The sequence below is a fragment of the Sarcophilus harrisii genome, chromosome 3, assembly GCF_902635505.1.
Source record: "Sarcophilus harrisii chromosome 3, mSarHar1.11, whole genome shotgun sequence".
NCBI lineage: Eukaryota > Metazoa > Chordata > Mammalia > Dasyuromorphia > Dasyuridae > Sarcophilus > Sarcophilus harrisii.
Genome location: NC_045428.1, coordinates 67,740,505 through 67,756,481, shown reverse-complemented (window position 1 = coordinate 67,756,481; position 15,977 = coordinate 67,740,505). Strand labels below are relative to the sequence as shown.

Sequence of the window (15,977 nt, the reverse complement as noted above, 5' to 3'; positions counted from 1 at the left end):
TGACTCCTAGATGGCTGAAAGATGAGAAGATGATGTAGTTTGTGTGCTGTCTCTGGTTCAAATGTAGAATTCTTTCTGATCCTGGGCTTTTTCTTTCCAAGAGAGGCTAAGACAGGAGTTTTTAACATGGGATGTGCAAATGCATTATGCATATACACATACATATATACATGAGGATGTGTCATCTGAGGCTTCAGCAAAACTACCCCCAAATTGACACAATTTCCTATGCCAATCTGTGATATATTGAAACTGCAATGGGGACAGTCAATATGGAAAGGATAACTATAATTGCTTTCCTCTGTAATACTATGTATTCTATTTTATGCATTCTAAAACATTCTTTTTCTCTTCTTTTGCTTCTTGGGGGGATTTTTTGGTGGGGGGGATAGTTAAATGACTTGCCCATGATCACACAACTATTAACTGTCTGAGGCAAATTGTAACTCGAGTCCTCCTGGAAGGGGCAAGTGCTCTGTTCACTGTGCCATCTGGCTGCCTATACATTTAAAAACATTCTTAACAATGATCATATGTGGAAGACTTAGCTACTCTGATCAAGTCAATGAGCCAAGACAATTCCTAAGGATTCATGATAAAAAAAGCTATCCACCTCCAGAGAGAGAACTGATAAACTCCAAATGCAAATTAAAGCCCAGCTACTACACTATCACTAAGCTGGCTGGACATTGATTCTACTTGGGAAATGATGCAAAAGGCAAGCTTTGCAACCCATCCTTGCAGAGTCAATGACAATATACGCCCAGGGCCCCATTTGAACAGTCTCTGTCAGAGTTAAAATGTTTCTCTTTATTTTCCTGCTACAAACTGACATTTCACTTTAAATGAAACATCCTGTACAGAATACGGAATAACCTTTTTCATTTCCTAAGAACAGCACGGCAGGTGCCTGCCCACAACTGTTCACTAAATGCGTATTACTAAGGGAGGGAAGGAGGAGGTTATCATCAAATTTAAACGTACACCTGTTATAGAGACAACCAGGTACCTAACAGAAAAGCAGCAAGCCAGTTCTGTACTAATGCTGAGCTTATTGTGCATAACAAGCTGGTCAGGCAGTCCATCTGAGTAGAGAGTGTTTATGAACTACTGTGAAATTGCAAACACAGAGATCTAATACTTCAAGTCACTTGGCTTGCTGTGAATCAAAAAAAAAAAAAGTCACTGTAATTCAAGAGGACAAATACATGAAGAAAAAAAAAAACCCAACCATAAAATATAAATTATCTCTGTGCAGAAGATTAACTTTAAAAAAATTAACTAGGCCACAGGGACAATTAATAGGTCCACTGGTCCATATAATATTTTCCATTTATAATCTAATATCCTTCCTAGTCAGAGTAAACTTAGTGAAGAGCAAAGTATTTTAACTGCTAAATCTTCTGCATTTGCAAATCAGCATAATTCAAAGCCAACCCACATAATGTTTTACATTAAAGCTCTAATTTCATCATGAGTTTTTTTTTCTTTAACAGAAGAAGGCCAAGGAGAAAGATGGGGGAGGTATCATGCTTTCAACAGTTAACAATACAGACAGACATTTATACAATACAGAAAGAGATGTCAGGAAACCAGATCTCAGTTACCAAGATAGGACTCCCACCCATTCTTTCATAATTTAAAAACTCTAATTATCATATGTAAAACTATGTAAATCAATTGTATACAACATATTAGCTGAATGAATAGGGAAGATCGTAAATCTGAACTTAAAAAGTATTATAGAACACCACTGGATTTAAATTAAATATATTACACAAATTCTTCCAACATTTTCTCCAAAAGATCAAGGGGTAAAAATAAGTTATGTTTTCCCAGAGAAACTGATTCTTCCTTCAGTTTGTGCATTGGAATAATGACCTTTTAAAAAGCACAAAAGGGGAGGGAGAGCTAGGAGTTTAAATAAAATTAGTGTTCCTTAAGAGATAGTAACACCATGGGGGAAAGTACCATACTTTTAAAAAGTTCACACTCATTAGAAACTTCAATCCACATTATGAACAATGGGATAAGAAATAACCAAATAGAAATTAATCTTATACTATTCTAGTCCACCTTCATGAATTATATAGAATGAGATTTTTTTTAAAAACCAAGATCATATTACACAAAAAATAAACCTATATATCAGAAAACTTATCAGATAGGAACTAAATTATGTTTATCTAATATAGATATTTTATGCAAAATATATTCATTCATGTTATCTGACTATACTTTAAAAAATTAAGGGATTTTTAAAATGTTCTTAATTATAATAGCAATAATAGCTAGTATTTACATAGCTTTTATTACATAAAAGTACTTTGCTAAGTGAATTACAAATATTATCTAATTTGATCCTCTCAAACCTATGAAATTGCTGCTATAATTACATCCCATTTTACAGCTAGGAAAACTGGGATAAACAGGGCTTAAGTGACTTGCCCAAAGTCATGCAACTAATATGTAACCAAGGTTAGAAGAAAAGGAAAGAAAGGAAGGAAAGAGGGAAGAAGAGAAGGGAAGGAGGGAGAAAGGGATGGAGGAAAGAATTTAAAAAGGATTATACTGGGCTTCTCAAGCACAAAGAACTGTTGGTAAAAGGTTAAAGCCTACTGATGTCCATCACACAATTTTTATTGCTCTTATGGTCATCTACAATTTTGATTCTTTTGAGATAGTAATGTTCCAAGATTTACAGCTAAACAGCAACCTCAGGAGAACAATGGTGTTAAAAATATGGCCATGTGTGTCAGGGAGTAATTCAGACTGGGTCTATTGAAAGCACTGTCAAATTTACCAAATGCTTTATTCAATTTTGGGCCCAGACTCAATTTCTATCTGTAGTGCTTGCCTAAGAAAAACTGTACTGACAGACTAACTCAGTGAGTTGTCCATTCAAAGGTAAGCTATATTTGGGCCAATAAGCATCCTCCCTCCACGTCCTTGATTTTTCAGCCCTGGAATTCTAGGTCAATCTCTTTTGAATGACCATAAGTGTCTTTGAAAAAGTCCAGTAATATTCCATGACAATGTAATTAATACAACATTATCCATATAGAACTTCACAATATGTTGAATATCTCTGGACAGAGTCTCTAGAAATATACACATTATCAATACCAAAAAAAATGCTAACGATTTAAGCACGGAAAACACTTTCTATTGTTAAACCAATTATCTTTTTGAAGCATAAAACTGAGTCTTGAGGAATATCTGATACTATTGTAACTTGCTAACTATGCCTAAAGAGTATCATGATATAGCTTTAAAAAATCTGCACAAGAAGACAAAAGAATTCTAGGGTTCATTCACATAAAATAATAACAGTAATAACAATTCTAACAAATAATAAAATAATAAAAACAGCAGCTAACATTTATACAGTACTTACTATATGCCATGCACTATGTTAAGTGTTTTACAATTATCTCATTTGATGCTGACAAAAACGTGGAAGTATGAATTATTCTTATTTCTATTTTACAGGTGAGGAAGCTGAGACAATTGATTTGCCTTAGTCATGCATCTAGTAAGTGGCAGAAGCCAGGTTTGAATTCAGTACCACCTATAACCATATAAAAAATAAGGAAAAAGAACCAACAAAGTAGACAAATTAAAAATAGAAAAAACAGGTAGAAAATGGTACCCAAGAAGCCCAGGAAGAACAGAATAATATGGAGCATGCCGGGCATTAATAGTGTCAAACACTTTAGAAAAATGGAGGAATACTAAGAAGGAGGGAGAGATGGCATTAGAAGCCACAGAGCAATAGAATTAAAATAAAGGTGATGAATATAGAATAATCCTTACAAAAATCTGACATTGGAAGGATACCAGAGAAAGAGCAATTTTTTGAAAGTCTTTGTGGGGTGTTGGGGTGTTAAATTGATTTAAGGAGTCGGAGGGGGTCTTAAGAGGCCATCTAGTCAATATGTCCAATCCAATATTCTCAGTTTAGCAAACACAGAGAGACAGAAAGACACAAAGACAAACAAAAGAAACAGAAAGAATGAGAGAAACAAGAGAGACAGAGAGAGTGGGGGGAGGGGGGGTAGAGGGGGGGAGAGGGAAGGGAGGGAGCCAGAAAGAGAGAGACAGACAGAGGGAGATAGAGACAAAAACAGAGAGACAGAGAGGAAGGGAGGGGAGTAAGGGAGGGGAGTGAGGGAAGGACAGACAGCCAGAGAGACTGAGAGACAGAGACAGAGGGAGAGGAAGGGAGGGAGAAACAAATCAATGGAGCAAAATCCTGAAAGAGACAGACAAGAAAATATGACAACACAGATGGAGAGGTCAGTCTTGGTGACAAAGAAAGCCACATCATTCTCTCAGACAGAAAGGAAAGGAGGAAAGGATAGACATTCTAAAAGTTTGAAGATAAGGATGAGGGCAAATTCACATCAGAATTTCAAGCAAGGGAGATAGGGGAGCCATCTGCCAAGAGGGGGGAAGATAGAGATGGAATTAGGGAGCAAGAAGAAGTCCAGAACATGGAATATGGTGCAGAAATGAAAAAAAAAAAAAAAAGGGTGGTTGTGCAGCAAAGCAAAAACCACCATATAAAATGAGCATGTATAGTTCTACTCTAGCTCTTAGGTTCTAAATATCTCAATCTTCTTTTACTAGGTTCTGATTTCACATACTTAAAAGACTTATCTCTCCTTTTCTGTTACTGAGCCATTGCAGTCAAATCCAACTTTCCATGCCCATTTAGGGTGTTCTTGGCTGGAATGAGTTTGCCATTCCCTTGTCCAGGTCATTTTAAAGATGGGGAAACTGAGGCAAACAGGGGATTTAACCAGAGTCACATAACTAGTAATTGTCTCTCATGCTAGATTGAACTCAGTTCCTCCTAACTCCAGGGATGGTACTTTATCCACTTCACCATTTACCATCCCTTTTTGTACTTTAGATAAATATATAAATGTAGGACCTGGTAGGAAGGATGAATTACAACTCTTATCTGGTTGCTACATTCCCATTTTTCTTCTTTTCTTCCTTCCTCCTCTTCCTCCCTTCCTCCTCCTTCTCCTTTTTTTTTTTTTTTTTTTTTTTTTGAAGTAATAGAGGTTAAATGATTTGCCCAAGATCACATTGATAGTAAATGGTCTAAGGATAATTTGAACAGGTCTTCTTGATTCCAGGGTTAGTTGCGCAATTCAATTGCTTTTTAAGGGGGGAATGTAATCACACAAAAATATCAACAAAACACACACATTTTGTTTTTTCTCTCTGGTTTATTCTTGCTTTCCCTCAAAATGTCTACCCCCAATCAGTAAGTCTACACACCTGAAAGTAACTTACACAGTTAATAATAGCTAACATCTCTTTCACAGATCAGAAAACGGAGGGTGAAAAGATGTTAAGTTAATTGTTCACAATCCCACAGCCAGTAAGGACCTAAGCCTGTTATATCTGTTATATGTCATAACAGATGTTGAGGAAACAGGAAGTTCGAATGCCTTTACTAAGACTAATAGCATCCAGTTGGTATTAATTTTAAGTCACATTTCGCCAATGCTCTGGTGATCTTAGAAATGTTATAATGCAAAGAAATTCTCCCAAGTTTAGTCAAAGCAACAGTTGATTTATATTGCCGTGCTGTCACAAGGCAATGACAGAGATGGTCCACTATCTTCAATGTGATAATGACTTGTGATTCAGGATTACTTTTAACCGTGGATATATTAACTTTCCAAGGCTACAGTTCTCTTTGGAAGTCAGTAGTAAAAATTGAGTCTACATGTGGTAATAGAGATTACACATAAGGACCCGGGAATAACATAGAAAAATGACTAACAGTTGTAGCTATTGCAAAAATTGCTGAATTTAAACACATCTGTGGTTTCAAGATCCCATTTCCTCACAAATGCAAGGTATAAGAATCATTAATCAGTGGTTCAGGCCACATTCTAATGTACACAGAACTACACTTTGTTATGGGTAGCTAGGATGCACACAGTGGACAGAGTGCCAATAGTGGAGTCAGCAAGACTCAACTCACTGAGTTCAAAGCTGAAACCAGAGAATGGCTGTGTCACTTAACCATGTTAGTCTGTTTCTTTATCTATAAAACAAGCTGGAAAAAGGAAAGGCCAACCACTCCTGCATCTCTGCCAAGAAAACCCCAAATGGGGTCACAAAGAGTAAGACACAACTGAAATGATTGAACAACAATATTTGTGAAAAAAATATTATTTAATTCTCTTGCCCAGTTATATTTCAAACTATAAAGTGTACCACACTTTAGAAGACTGTGGATTCATAACTAGAAAGAACTCTAAAAAGCCCTCTAATTCAAGCCAATTTATTATTAATGAATTTGAGACAAAGATAGAGTTAATTACAAAATAAGGAAATCTAGAAAAGCTGTAAGGTTTTCTATAATGGAACATTCCATACCTGATAATTATAAATAATTGGTTTAAGATTCTTATAATACGATTGATTCATTCTTTGTAAGTTTTTTTTTTTTTTCCTCCTTGATGCCAGCACATCAAGGCACTTAATAAATACTTGTTGATTATTGACAAAAAAAAATGGCTGATTTTTAGATTCTATGTTTTCCAAAGTACTTGGTCATCTCAAGTGAATGACTTTTTTTTTTTCTATTTTTAATTCTCACATTTAGGAGGTATTTTAGAGGAAATATGAATATTTTCTTTTATTTAACTTTCCGAATTACCCTCATCCTTCTGGGAGAACTTTAATGAGATTAAATGGAAAGCTGGTATATCAGCTTACTCCAATTTAATTCAGCACTGAAACTAAACTTAATAATCTGACAAACCTAAGAGGATGAGGCAACAGACTAAGACAAAAAGTCTACATGAACCATTTATTTGGGATGTATTCCATGGCATCTATTTTAAATGGCAATTTCCAAAAGTCACTAATGCCCCTTTGTGCCACTGAAAAATAATATGCCAAAGCATTATCTGAAGGATGCAAAACCTCTTATTAAGGTGCAAGTTAATCATAGAGTTCTAGTTCCCAACTTCTGAATTCTTGCACATACTCTCTAGTCCATTATGTCCAAGTAGACATGAGGAAAATAATAAGAGTAAATAAACATAATGATCAATTTCAAATTTCTACATATATTTTCAAAATTTCTTTTGTGTAAATAAACTTGGAGGAATCAAAGCTTTTGAAATTAGCTTGATGACTGTTTCAGCACTAAAAGAAAGCTCTCTTCTCTCTTTTCTGTGTGTGCGTGTATGTGTGTATGTGTCTCACTATCTGTCTCTCTCTCTCTTTTAACAAACACACATATCTTACAACTGTAGAAGGAAAGGGCATGTTTGCTGATTTTTAAACCAATACAAAAATCACAATTAATTCTGAGAGACAGAAGAAATAAGGGGATTAAAAAAAAAAAAAAAACACGTATCATCAACAACCTATATATTAAGGTCTTCTCTTTACAAGTCAATTACAATAACACATTTCCAACCTACTTACACAGCATTGCGGGAGGCTCCATGGAAGAGTAACAGCTTGGCAATGCTCACGTGTCCATTCCTAACTGCATCATGGAGGGGCGAGTCATTCTGGTAGCCAGTGGTGTTGACCAAAGCCTTGTGCTGTAACAGCAGCTCCACAACCTTCTGATGTCCATGATTACAAGCTTCATGCTGATTGATATAAATTGGAGTGAACACAGAGAAGCATGACAAAGAATATATAAACAAAATCCTAATGATCTGGCAAAAAATATAACAAAACAAAAACCTTTTTTTTTTTTTTAAGGTCACTGAATTAGGTCAAATTTAAGTCAAATAGTTTGGATTCAATTTACCTGGACAAACATTGACTGGCATGTAGCCCTTATATGCCTTACAAATCACTTAAATGTAAAAGCTCTTATACCAGCTCTCCTGACATGAATTAAGTAATCACTGACTCTCATAGATACTCCTTGTTCTGACCACTTCTTTCATATGTATACAGTCTTGCCCTATTAGAATTTAAGTTCCTTGAGGGCAGGAACCGGCTTATTTTTGTATTTTTATTCCCCACATTGAAGGTAGTGTCTGGTACCGAGTAAGCAATAATATTAATAAATGTTTTTTCATTCACTCACTCAATTCAGGTTATAAGGACAAATCTTGAGGTGTGGAGTGATAAGTCTTTTATAGAAGAAATAGGGAACATGTATTTTAGATGAAATACTGCTAATCATGAAATCACACATTAAGTCCATTAGAACATCAATCAATAAGCAGTTATTAAGCATTTTCTACATGGGCATAATATAATGCTGAGGATTCAAACACAAAAACTATAGGTGATTCAAGATAATTCCAATAGACTTGGCATGGAAAATCCATCTGCATCCAGAGAGAGAACTATGGAGACTGAATGTGGATCAAAGAATAGTATTTTTACCTTTTTTAAAAAAATTATTTGCTTTTTTTTCTTTCTTATGGTTTTTTTCCCTTTGGTATGATTTTTCTTGCAAAACATGTCTAATACGGAAATATGTTTAAAAGGATTGCACATGTTTTTACCTTGTTCAGATTGTTTGCTGTCTTGGGAAAGTGGAAAATTTGGAACACAAAGTCTTACAAAAATGAATGCTAAAAACTATCTTTAAATGTATTTGGAAAAATAAAATTCTATCGGGGAGGGGGGGGAGGGGGGGAACGGACTATAGCGGTTATGCCCTAAAGTTTGAAATTCTCTATTTATCACAGAGCTATCAGCACTTATCAACAGTATAAATATCCAAAATCCATACCATGTATGAATTAATAGGCCCTACATGGAAGCCCTACTACCCAGCTGATACAGAAAGAGGTTATAGTTTATCCATTAACATTAGCATACTGATCTCAACAATAATTAAATTAACACAACCAGCAACTGAATTGAAGATATCAAAACACATTCTAGAGAAGAGAAATACTCCAAGTAAATTTTGTCCCTTTTTTTTTTACATGTGATCACTACCATTACTTTGCACTTTAATAACTACATTTGAGCAAATTCCTTCTTATGATAAAAGTGGATACTGATGTACCCAATTCAGAAAATAGGTCATGTTATAGATGCTTTTTTATTGGCAAAGGAGGGGAACCCAAATCAATACTGTGAGATTTCTTTCTTCCTTTAGAATACTCACTCCTTTTAGAATACTCATAAGTCATGTGCCTTCCAGATCATGGAAAAATAATTAAGCCAATCATGAAAATATTGGCTAATCTGAGAAAGTCTCTCCAACTCTATGACTTAGAGCTAGATGAATACCTTCCTGGCATGATACTTTGCCTAGTGGGGACACCATTATATATCACTTGAAGGCTGCAAGCACCTGGCCTAATTAGACTCCCAGTTTCTGTGCTGAATTTCTAGTTTGCAGGATGAATGCATCTCCCTCATTTGTTGACATCTTCTGTGGCTGCACATGTCATATCTCATGTTTATTGTCCTAATGCAATTAGCCCAGATAGTTAGCACTTGTTTCCAAATGCAAGCAGCTTGTACTGTTCTTTCCTGTGGATCCTTCACATTACCTCTTTAGCTAAACAAAAGCCAAAAAAGATCTCTACCCCCCCCCCAAAAAAAAGAAAAGAAGGCAATCAGTTAAAAAAAAATTATATATATACACACACATACACACACACACACACACACACACACACACACATATATATATATAGCAAGTGAGGCATGTGGTGTGTCTCAATGGGACTCACTTTCCTGCAAAAAAAAAATTATCACATATTCTTGACCCTTCTTGACACAGCCAGCAGCAAAAAGTCAGCCTCTAATGGAACAAGACTTTGGAAGGTGAGACTTTCTAAGTTTAGTAGCAGCTGTCAATAGTTCTGCCCTACACTGATTCTTGGGTGACCCATTTTGGGGGGAAAAAAAAGGCAAAATGAGAATACAAAAAAAAAAAAAAAAAAAAACCCATAATCACAATCCTAAACCCTTAGGAAATTAGTCAAGATAACATAATAATCTCTACTGGAGTTCCATGGACTTGGATGAGAAGGAAAAATGGCAGCTTTATTTTTACTGACTTCTACCTAAAACTTCATATTTTCTGTAATTATGAATGTAAGCATCAAACATTCAGAGAAGAGGTTCCATAGGTTTCACTAGACTGACAAATAGTTCCATGACACCAAGGTTAAGAACCTCTGCTCTAGTTAATACTCTAGACACTCTGACGATAAGATCAGAAGTCATTTATTTTCCTTATAATTAATGAGAACATAATTTCATTAAAAGGGGAAAAAAGCAGAGAGATATCCCAAAGGGAAATAGGAGTGTCAAAGAGCAAAGAAATCTGAAAAATACCAATGGAGTCCATCCAGCATGGTCTTTAACATTTGGGTCACTTCCATTTTGGAGGAGGTATTCAACAGATGGTACATCACCCTAGAGGAAAAAATACAAAAGTAACACATGAATATTAGAATTTATAACAGGATGGTAACATAAATTTCTTACTACTTTTTAGAAAGATAAAAAGCTAAATCTACCCAGTTTTCCCTTTCTGTTTGCCACAATCTTGCGATTCAATCACTTTAAGTGAAATTAAGATATGTTCTTCTCTGGGGAAAGGAACAAAGATTGTTCCTTAAAAGTGAGTTTGTGCTAGCATCAGAGCCAAATTCTGAAGACAGAGGATTATAGCTTTCAAACTGGAAAAGAAAATGAAGGTCTTCCAGTCCATCCCCTTAGACTTCCCTCCCCACACATTACAGAAACAAAAATTTGCACAAGGTCATGAACAGAAAATGGCAAGTTCAGGATTCAAATCCAGGTCTTCAGCTCCAAATGCTGTCCACTTTAGCTGTTACCATTACACTGTCTCTAAACAGCTATTCTCTATCTTTAGCTACATGGTATAAATTTCTATTGTTAGAAATTAAAGAATTGACTTTTGGAAGGGAGATGAAAAGGTGAGGCAGCTAGGTGGTACAGTGCATAGAGCACCAGCCCTGAAGTCAGGAGGACCTGAGTTCAAATCCAGCCTCAGACACTTAACATTTCCTAGCTGTATGACCTGGGCAAGTCACTCAACCCCAATTGCCTCACCCCCCCCCCCCCCCCCACCAAAAAAAAAGGGAGATGAAAATCACAGGATCTTGAGATAACAGATCTAGGATTGGAAGGGACTCTTAGACCTAAGGGGAAATTGAGGCTCAAAAATAAAAAGGAAATTATTTATGGAAAGTCACATAAATATTATTCAAACCCATATCCTTCCGGCCAAGATCCAGCAATCTGTAATGGTCACAATTAAACAAATAAACCTCAAGCTAGCTGTTAATGATCTAGAAACTGAATAAATTCCACCAGTTCTTTCCAAAATGGTGCTCTCTTCTACTAAGCTAAAAATTTAATGTTTTATTTTAAAAGTCATTCATATCATTTCATTTCTCTTCTCTCAAACTTTCCCACTGAGCAGTTGGAAGAACCTGACACCATAAGAACAACTTCCCCCACTTTCTTTCTCCCTTTTTTGCCCCCTTCCATGCTAGGGGGTACACAGGCTGCTGGAAGCTCACGTGATTTGGATGAGATGGGATTCACCAACTCTATTGGAAGACCACCAGCCTTAACACCTGTCTTGTAACTGCCTCCTAATATCCTCCTCCAGGCCTTACCATCTGCCCTGGAGACTCACAGCACAATCATTCAATTTAATGACATCACCTAAAGACCCCTGGGTCTTGCCAGCCACTAACCTTCTCTCCCTAGATTTCTTTCTTTCTATCTACCCTGCAGCTGCACCTTCTTTTATGTGATTTTCCCTCAAGCATAGCATACAAGTACAATCTTGCTTTTTCTATTTTTCTCCCCAGTGCTTAATTAACACAATCCTTGGCACACAGGTACTTAATGAATTTTTTACTCATCATGTCATCTAAGGGGGGAAAAAATACATGAAAATGTTTTATAAAAAACTGACCTGCAAAAAAACAAACAAAAAATCAAAAAGGCTTTTACTTAAATCGGTGATAACCCAAGTAAAAACCGCCAACATCCCTTATCTTATAGGCAGTAACTCACTATCCTTGTCCTTTAATTTCACTTCTGTTCTTCCCTATTTGCTGGAAGGTATTTTCTGGGCAGAAGCAGTTGCTTTGTTGAAACTGACAGAAATAGGAATTTGTATAAACCTATTCAGAATACCCCTTGGGAATTAGCGTTTAATTTTCCCCCTTAGTTTAAGACCAAAACAACAACCCCATTATCTTCTAACTGAGCTGTGAGGAACAGAGTTTCTGTGAAAACCATGATATAGTCTCTCCCTGGATAATTTTTTCCCCTAGTCTTACATATTATTAACAGAAGTAATTACTAGAAGACAATATTTTACTATGCATTAGAATTCACCTCCTGATTTGGGGGTAAAAAAAATTAAAATAAAGCAGAAAAGGGAGGACAACATTTAACAAAGGACTGGTAAAATTCATTCTGCTTTTATGTTATCAAGGCATACTTTCAAGTCAGTGAATAATGGCCTTAATTCCATCCCACAAATTAAAGATCTCTTCCAAGTCCCCTGAAAATTTTGTTCACCAGAAATGATTACAAAAATAGAAATATGCAACATTCAAAATGATAGTGGGAAAATACCCTAAGATTGCTTCCAACTCTCAAGTCTACACTACCATATCACACATCAAATATCAGCTTTTAATTCTTTTTCATCAAAACAAGTTTAATATCAAAAAATATATTGAAAAACATTTCATTCTATCTTAAAGATTCAAAAAGATATTTCAGTAGCTTATGATACATCAGATGTAATATTATAAAGTCAATTATCACTTTATAATAAATGTACAAAGCTACCTATTGTGTCAAAGTGACTAAATATTAGATTGCAAAGTTGGTATATACATAAACAGAAATTCACAGTGAGTAAGTATCTTCATTCATTCTAGGCTGTGCACAATGAAAACAAGACAGCATCAAAATAAAAACCAGCAGACTTAATAAATATAACCTGGGAAGGAAATTCATGAGTATAAAGTCCAACAAATGACAAATGAAGAAATGTTTTTTCCTTAGGATCAAAGAATTTTCTTTGAAACAGAAAAAAACCTAAGAATTCCTGGGAAAATGTACAAAATGAAGAAATACAATTTTGCTGTTAGGAAGAAGTGAAATATTTGTATATGTTTCTATTTCTGAGACATTCTCCTTGAAAGTAAACCTCTTAATTGTTGATATCCCTGAAAACCAAGGGAAAGTACCAGTGTGAACCGATGTCTAGATCCGGCTGCCTCCTTTTTTTTGTTTATTCCCCTGGAGAGAGACAGGTGGAAATGGGGAGATCTAGTCTGTGATAAATTGACCCATCCTTTGTACAAGAAGAAGGCTATGGTAATGCTCTTAATAGGCAGAATGAAACAACTATTTTTGGACATGACCAATATGGGGATTCACTTTGCCTGAATAAGCATTACTTTGTTTGGGGGTTCTCCCCTTTTGTGGAAAATGGGAGGATGGTGAGAGAAAATAAACGTTTGATAATTGAAAAAAATCTTAAAAAAAAAAAAAAAAGACTAAATGATGTCTGAGGGAAAGATGTATGGGGGGGTGAGGGGGAGAGGTGGCGAAGAGATGTTCCTTTTCATTATGAACACATTGTAATACAAAGAGAATTCACAAGCATCTAGTTCAATAATCAGCTTAAAGGATTGCACACAGAAGATAACACAAGGATTTCTTCTTATGTAATAATTAGCATTTTCCCATGTAACTCTATGGGATTCAAACCCTTCCTTCTGTGTATTGCTGAGGAAAAGGAGAATGGGCAGGTCAGAACTTTACCTCTTGCTCCAGATGGACGGCTGGTGGCTCCACAGCCAGCTAACATGCCAGAAAGGAATACAGTAATACCCAGATTAACAAATACCTTGGGAACAAAACCAGTTTACAAGCCTGCATTACATTTGGGGGAGGGAGAAAGGGGGAAAGTACAGTCACTAGAAACAGGACTGACAGTGACAATTAGCTAAAGGAAAATATTCCAGCAACTTTCCAGGTAAAGATAACCAGGAGTAATCTTAGGAAAAATAGTCTGGTCTGGCAAGACTGACCCCCCAGCATCCCCTGCCTCCTCTCTCTGTTTAACTAAACTTAACCACTTCACTTAGTAAAAATCAACTCCATCCATCCCATTATTCTACCACCAAATGCTTTCTACTCTTTTCACAAGCAGTATCCAGTTCTTGCTCTCCCCACAAACCAAGAGGAACAGGAATTCTTAAGTGACTGGTGAATCTCAATCATTCTAGCCAGTAAGTACATGTTAAATCTCACACTTCAAATTGTGGATGGGAAGGATCTGTCTTTTATTATGTTTATAGGTATCTCCCATCAGTTATCTCCCCAAAGGTAGGCCTGGGGGAAATGGAAGGGGAGGGACACCATGAAGTGTGTCATTCAAGTAAGTCTGACTTAGTCCTCCTTGGATAACTGGAATGAAAAAATGGGAATAAGACAGAGAAGTTCAAAGCTTCTCAGAATATATAAATGCAATAAAAATTAGGTAAAAAAAAAGCAGACACTGTTGATAATGACAGCTCCAAAAGTTAATATTAGAAATGGAACATTAGGAAAAATGCTCCAAAAATCTAAAATGTATTTAAAAGAATAGAAATTTATTCAGGTTTGCCTTTAGCTTCTTTTTTTTCCTAGGTAGGAGATCTCCTGTTGAAGAAAAGTAGAAATTTCATACACAAATCATAAGTTGGAAGGGAGGAGAAGGTGGATTACATTCTGTTAGCATTGGTAACTTCAGTGAAAGCAATTTGGAGAACAATTTTCAATCTGGCCATGAAAGGGAAAATCATTATATAAGGATGCTAAGAGTCAAGTGAATATATATTTTTAAGAAGGGATCACAATTCTAATTTGTTGGTAGGCAACAGAGAATGAGTCATTAGAAAAGGAGAGATTAAAGAGTAGAAATTAAAAGGGGAAAATACCAGTGCCTTAAAACATAATTTTCATATCTTTTACACTAATGCTGATTGATAACTTTATCTTTTCCAATATGACACAAGTTTTCATAAAAAAATTTTTACAGATTACATATATTTAAGTGCAAGCCAAATCATAACATAGTCTGTATTTCTAAATTTAAAAAAATTACTTTAAATATGTAAATGTATTAACATATATTGGACTCTGAGCAACTAGATGGTAGCTGATAGAGCCACAGGCCTGGAGTCAGGGAAATGTTAGTTCAAATCTGTCCTCAGATATTTACTAGCTATGTGATCTTAGTCAAGTCATTTTGTTAACAAATGACTTTCCTTATCTATAAAATGAGCTGAATAAGGAAATGGCAAACAACTCCAAGATTTTCTCCAAGAAAATTCCAAAAAGCCAAACAAGATTGGAAACAAGTGAACAGCAATATTGGACTTCAATTTCCCCTAAATTAGAATCTTAAAAAAAAAAAAAAAATTAATGATAGCTTGGAAATTCTCTCGTATTTTATGTTTCCAAGAACATATGAATTTGAAGTTTTCAGTGTCTGTACTTCAGACACTATTTCCAACATCTGTGGAAATGGGGGAAAAAGAATAAAGAAACAAGGTGAAAATAAATAAAGAAATCATGAAGGTACTTCGGAAAAGTGTGGAAATAATAAAGGTCTGAAATTGTATTCTGGGAGGAGAAAAAGGGAAAAATCTGAAGCAAAGCATGTTGAAAGTCTACTTCTAATGTCTACGAGAAAAAGGCCCATAATTAAAGAACTAAGTCCCTGAAAGAACCAATTGGTACACTGCTGAGTAATGATGATGATAAAGATAACTAAAATTTATACAATGTTTTAAGATCTATAAAGCACTTAATAAATATTATCCCATTTAATCTTCACAAATCCTGTAAAGGAATAATGCTATAATTATCCCCATTTTTTTGATGAGGAAAATGAAGATGAAGCATGGAGTCTGTAGAGTTTTCAAAAATGAGTCAAGATT

General features: G+C 35.5%; 1 protein-coding gene across 3 annotated transcripts in view; it reads right to left on the bottom strand.

Moving 5' to 3' along the window:
• Window positions 1–15,977, bottom strand: part of BARD1 (BRCA1 associated RING domain 1) — a 126,038-nt gene that overhangs the window by 48,886 nt on the left and 61,175 nt on the right. For all 3 annotated transcript variants that reach the window (XM_031958099.1, XM_031958098.1, XM_031958101.1), the window contains exons 5-6: window positions 10,318–10,398; window positions 7,471–7,643 (exon numbers count right to left, since the gene is read on the bottom strand). In XM_031958099.1, coding sequence (XP_031813959.1) covers window positions 7,471–7,643; window positions 10,318–10,398 — 254 coding nt within the window. The remainder of the gene's footprint in view (window positions 1–7,470; window positions 7,644–10,317; window positions 10,399–15,977) is intronic.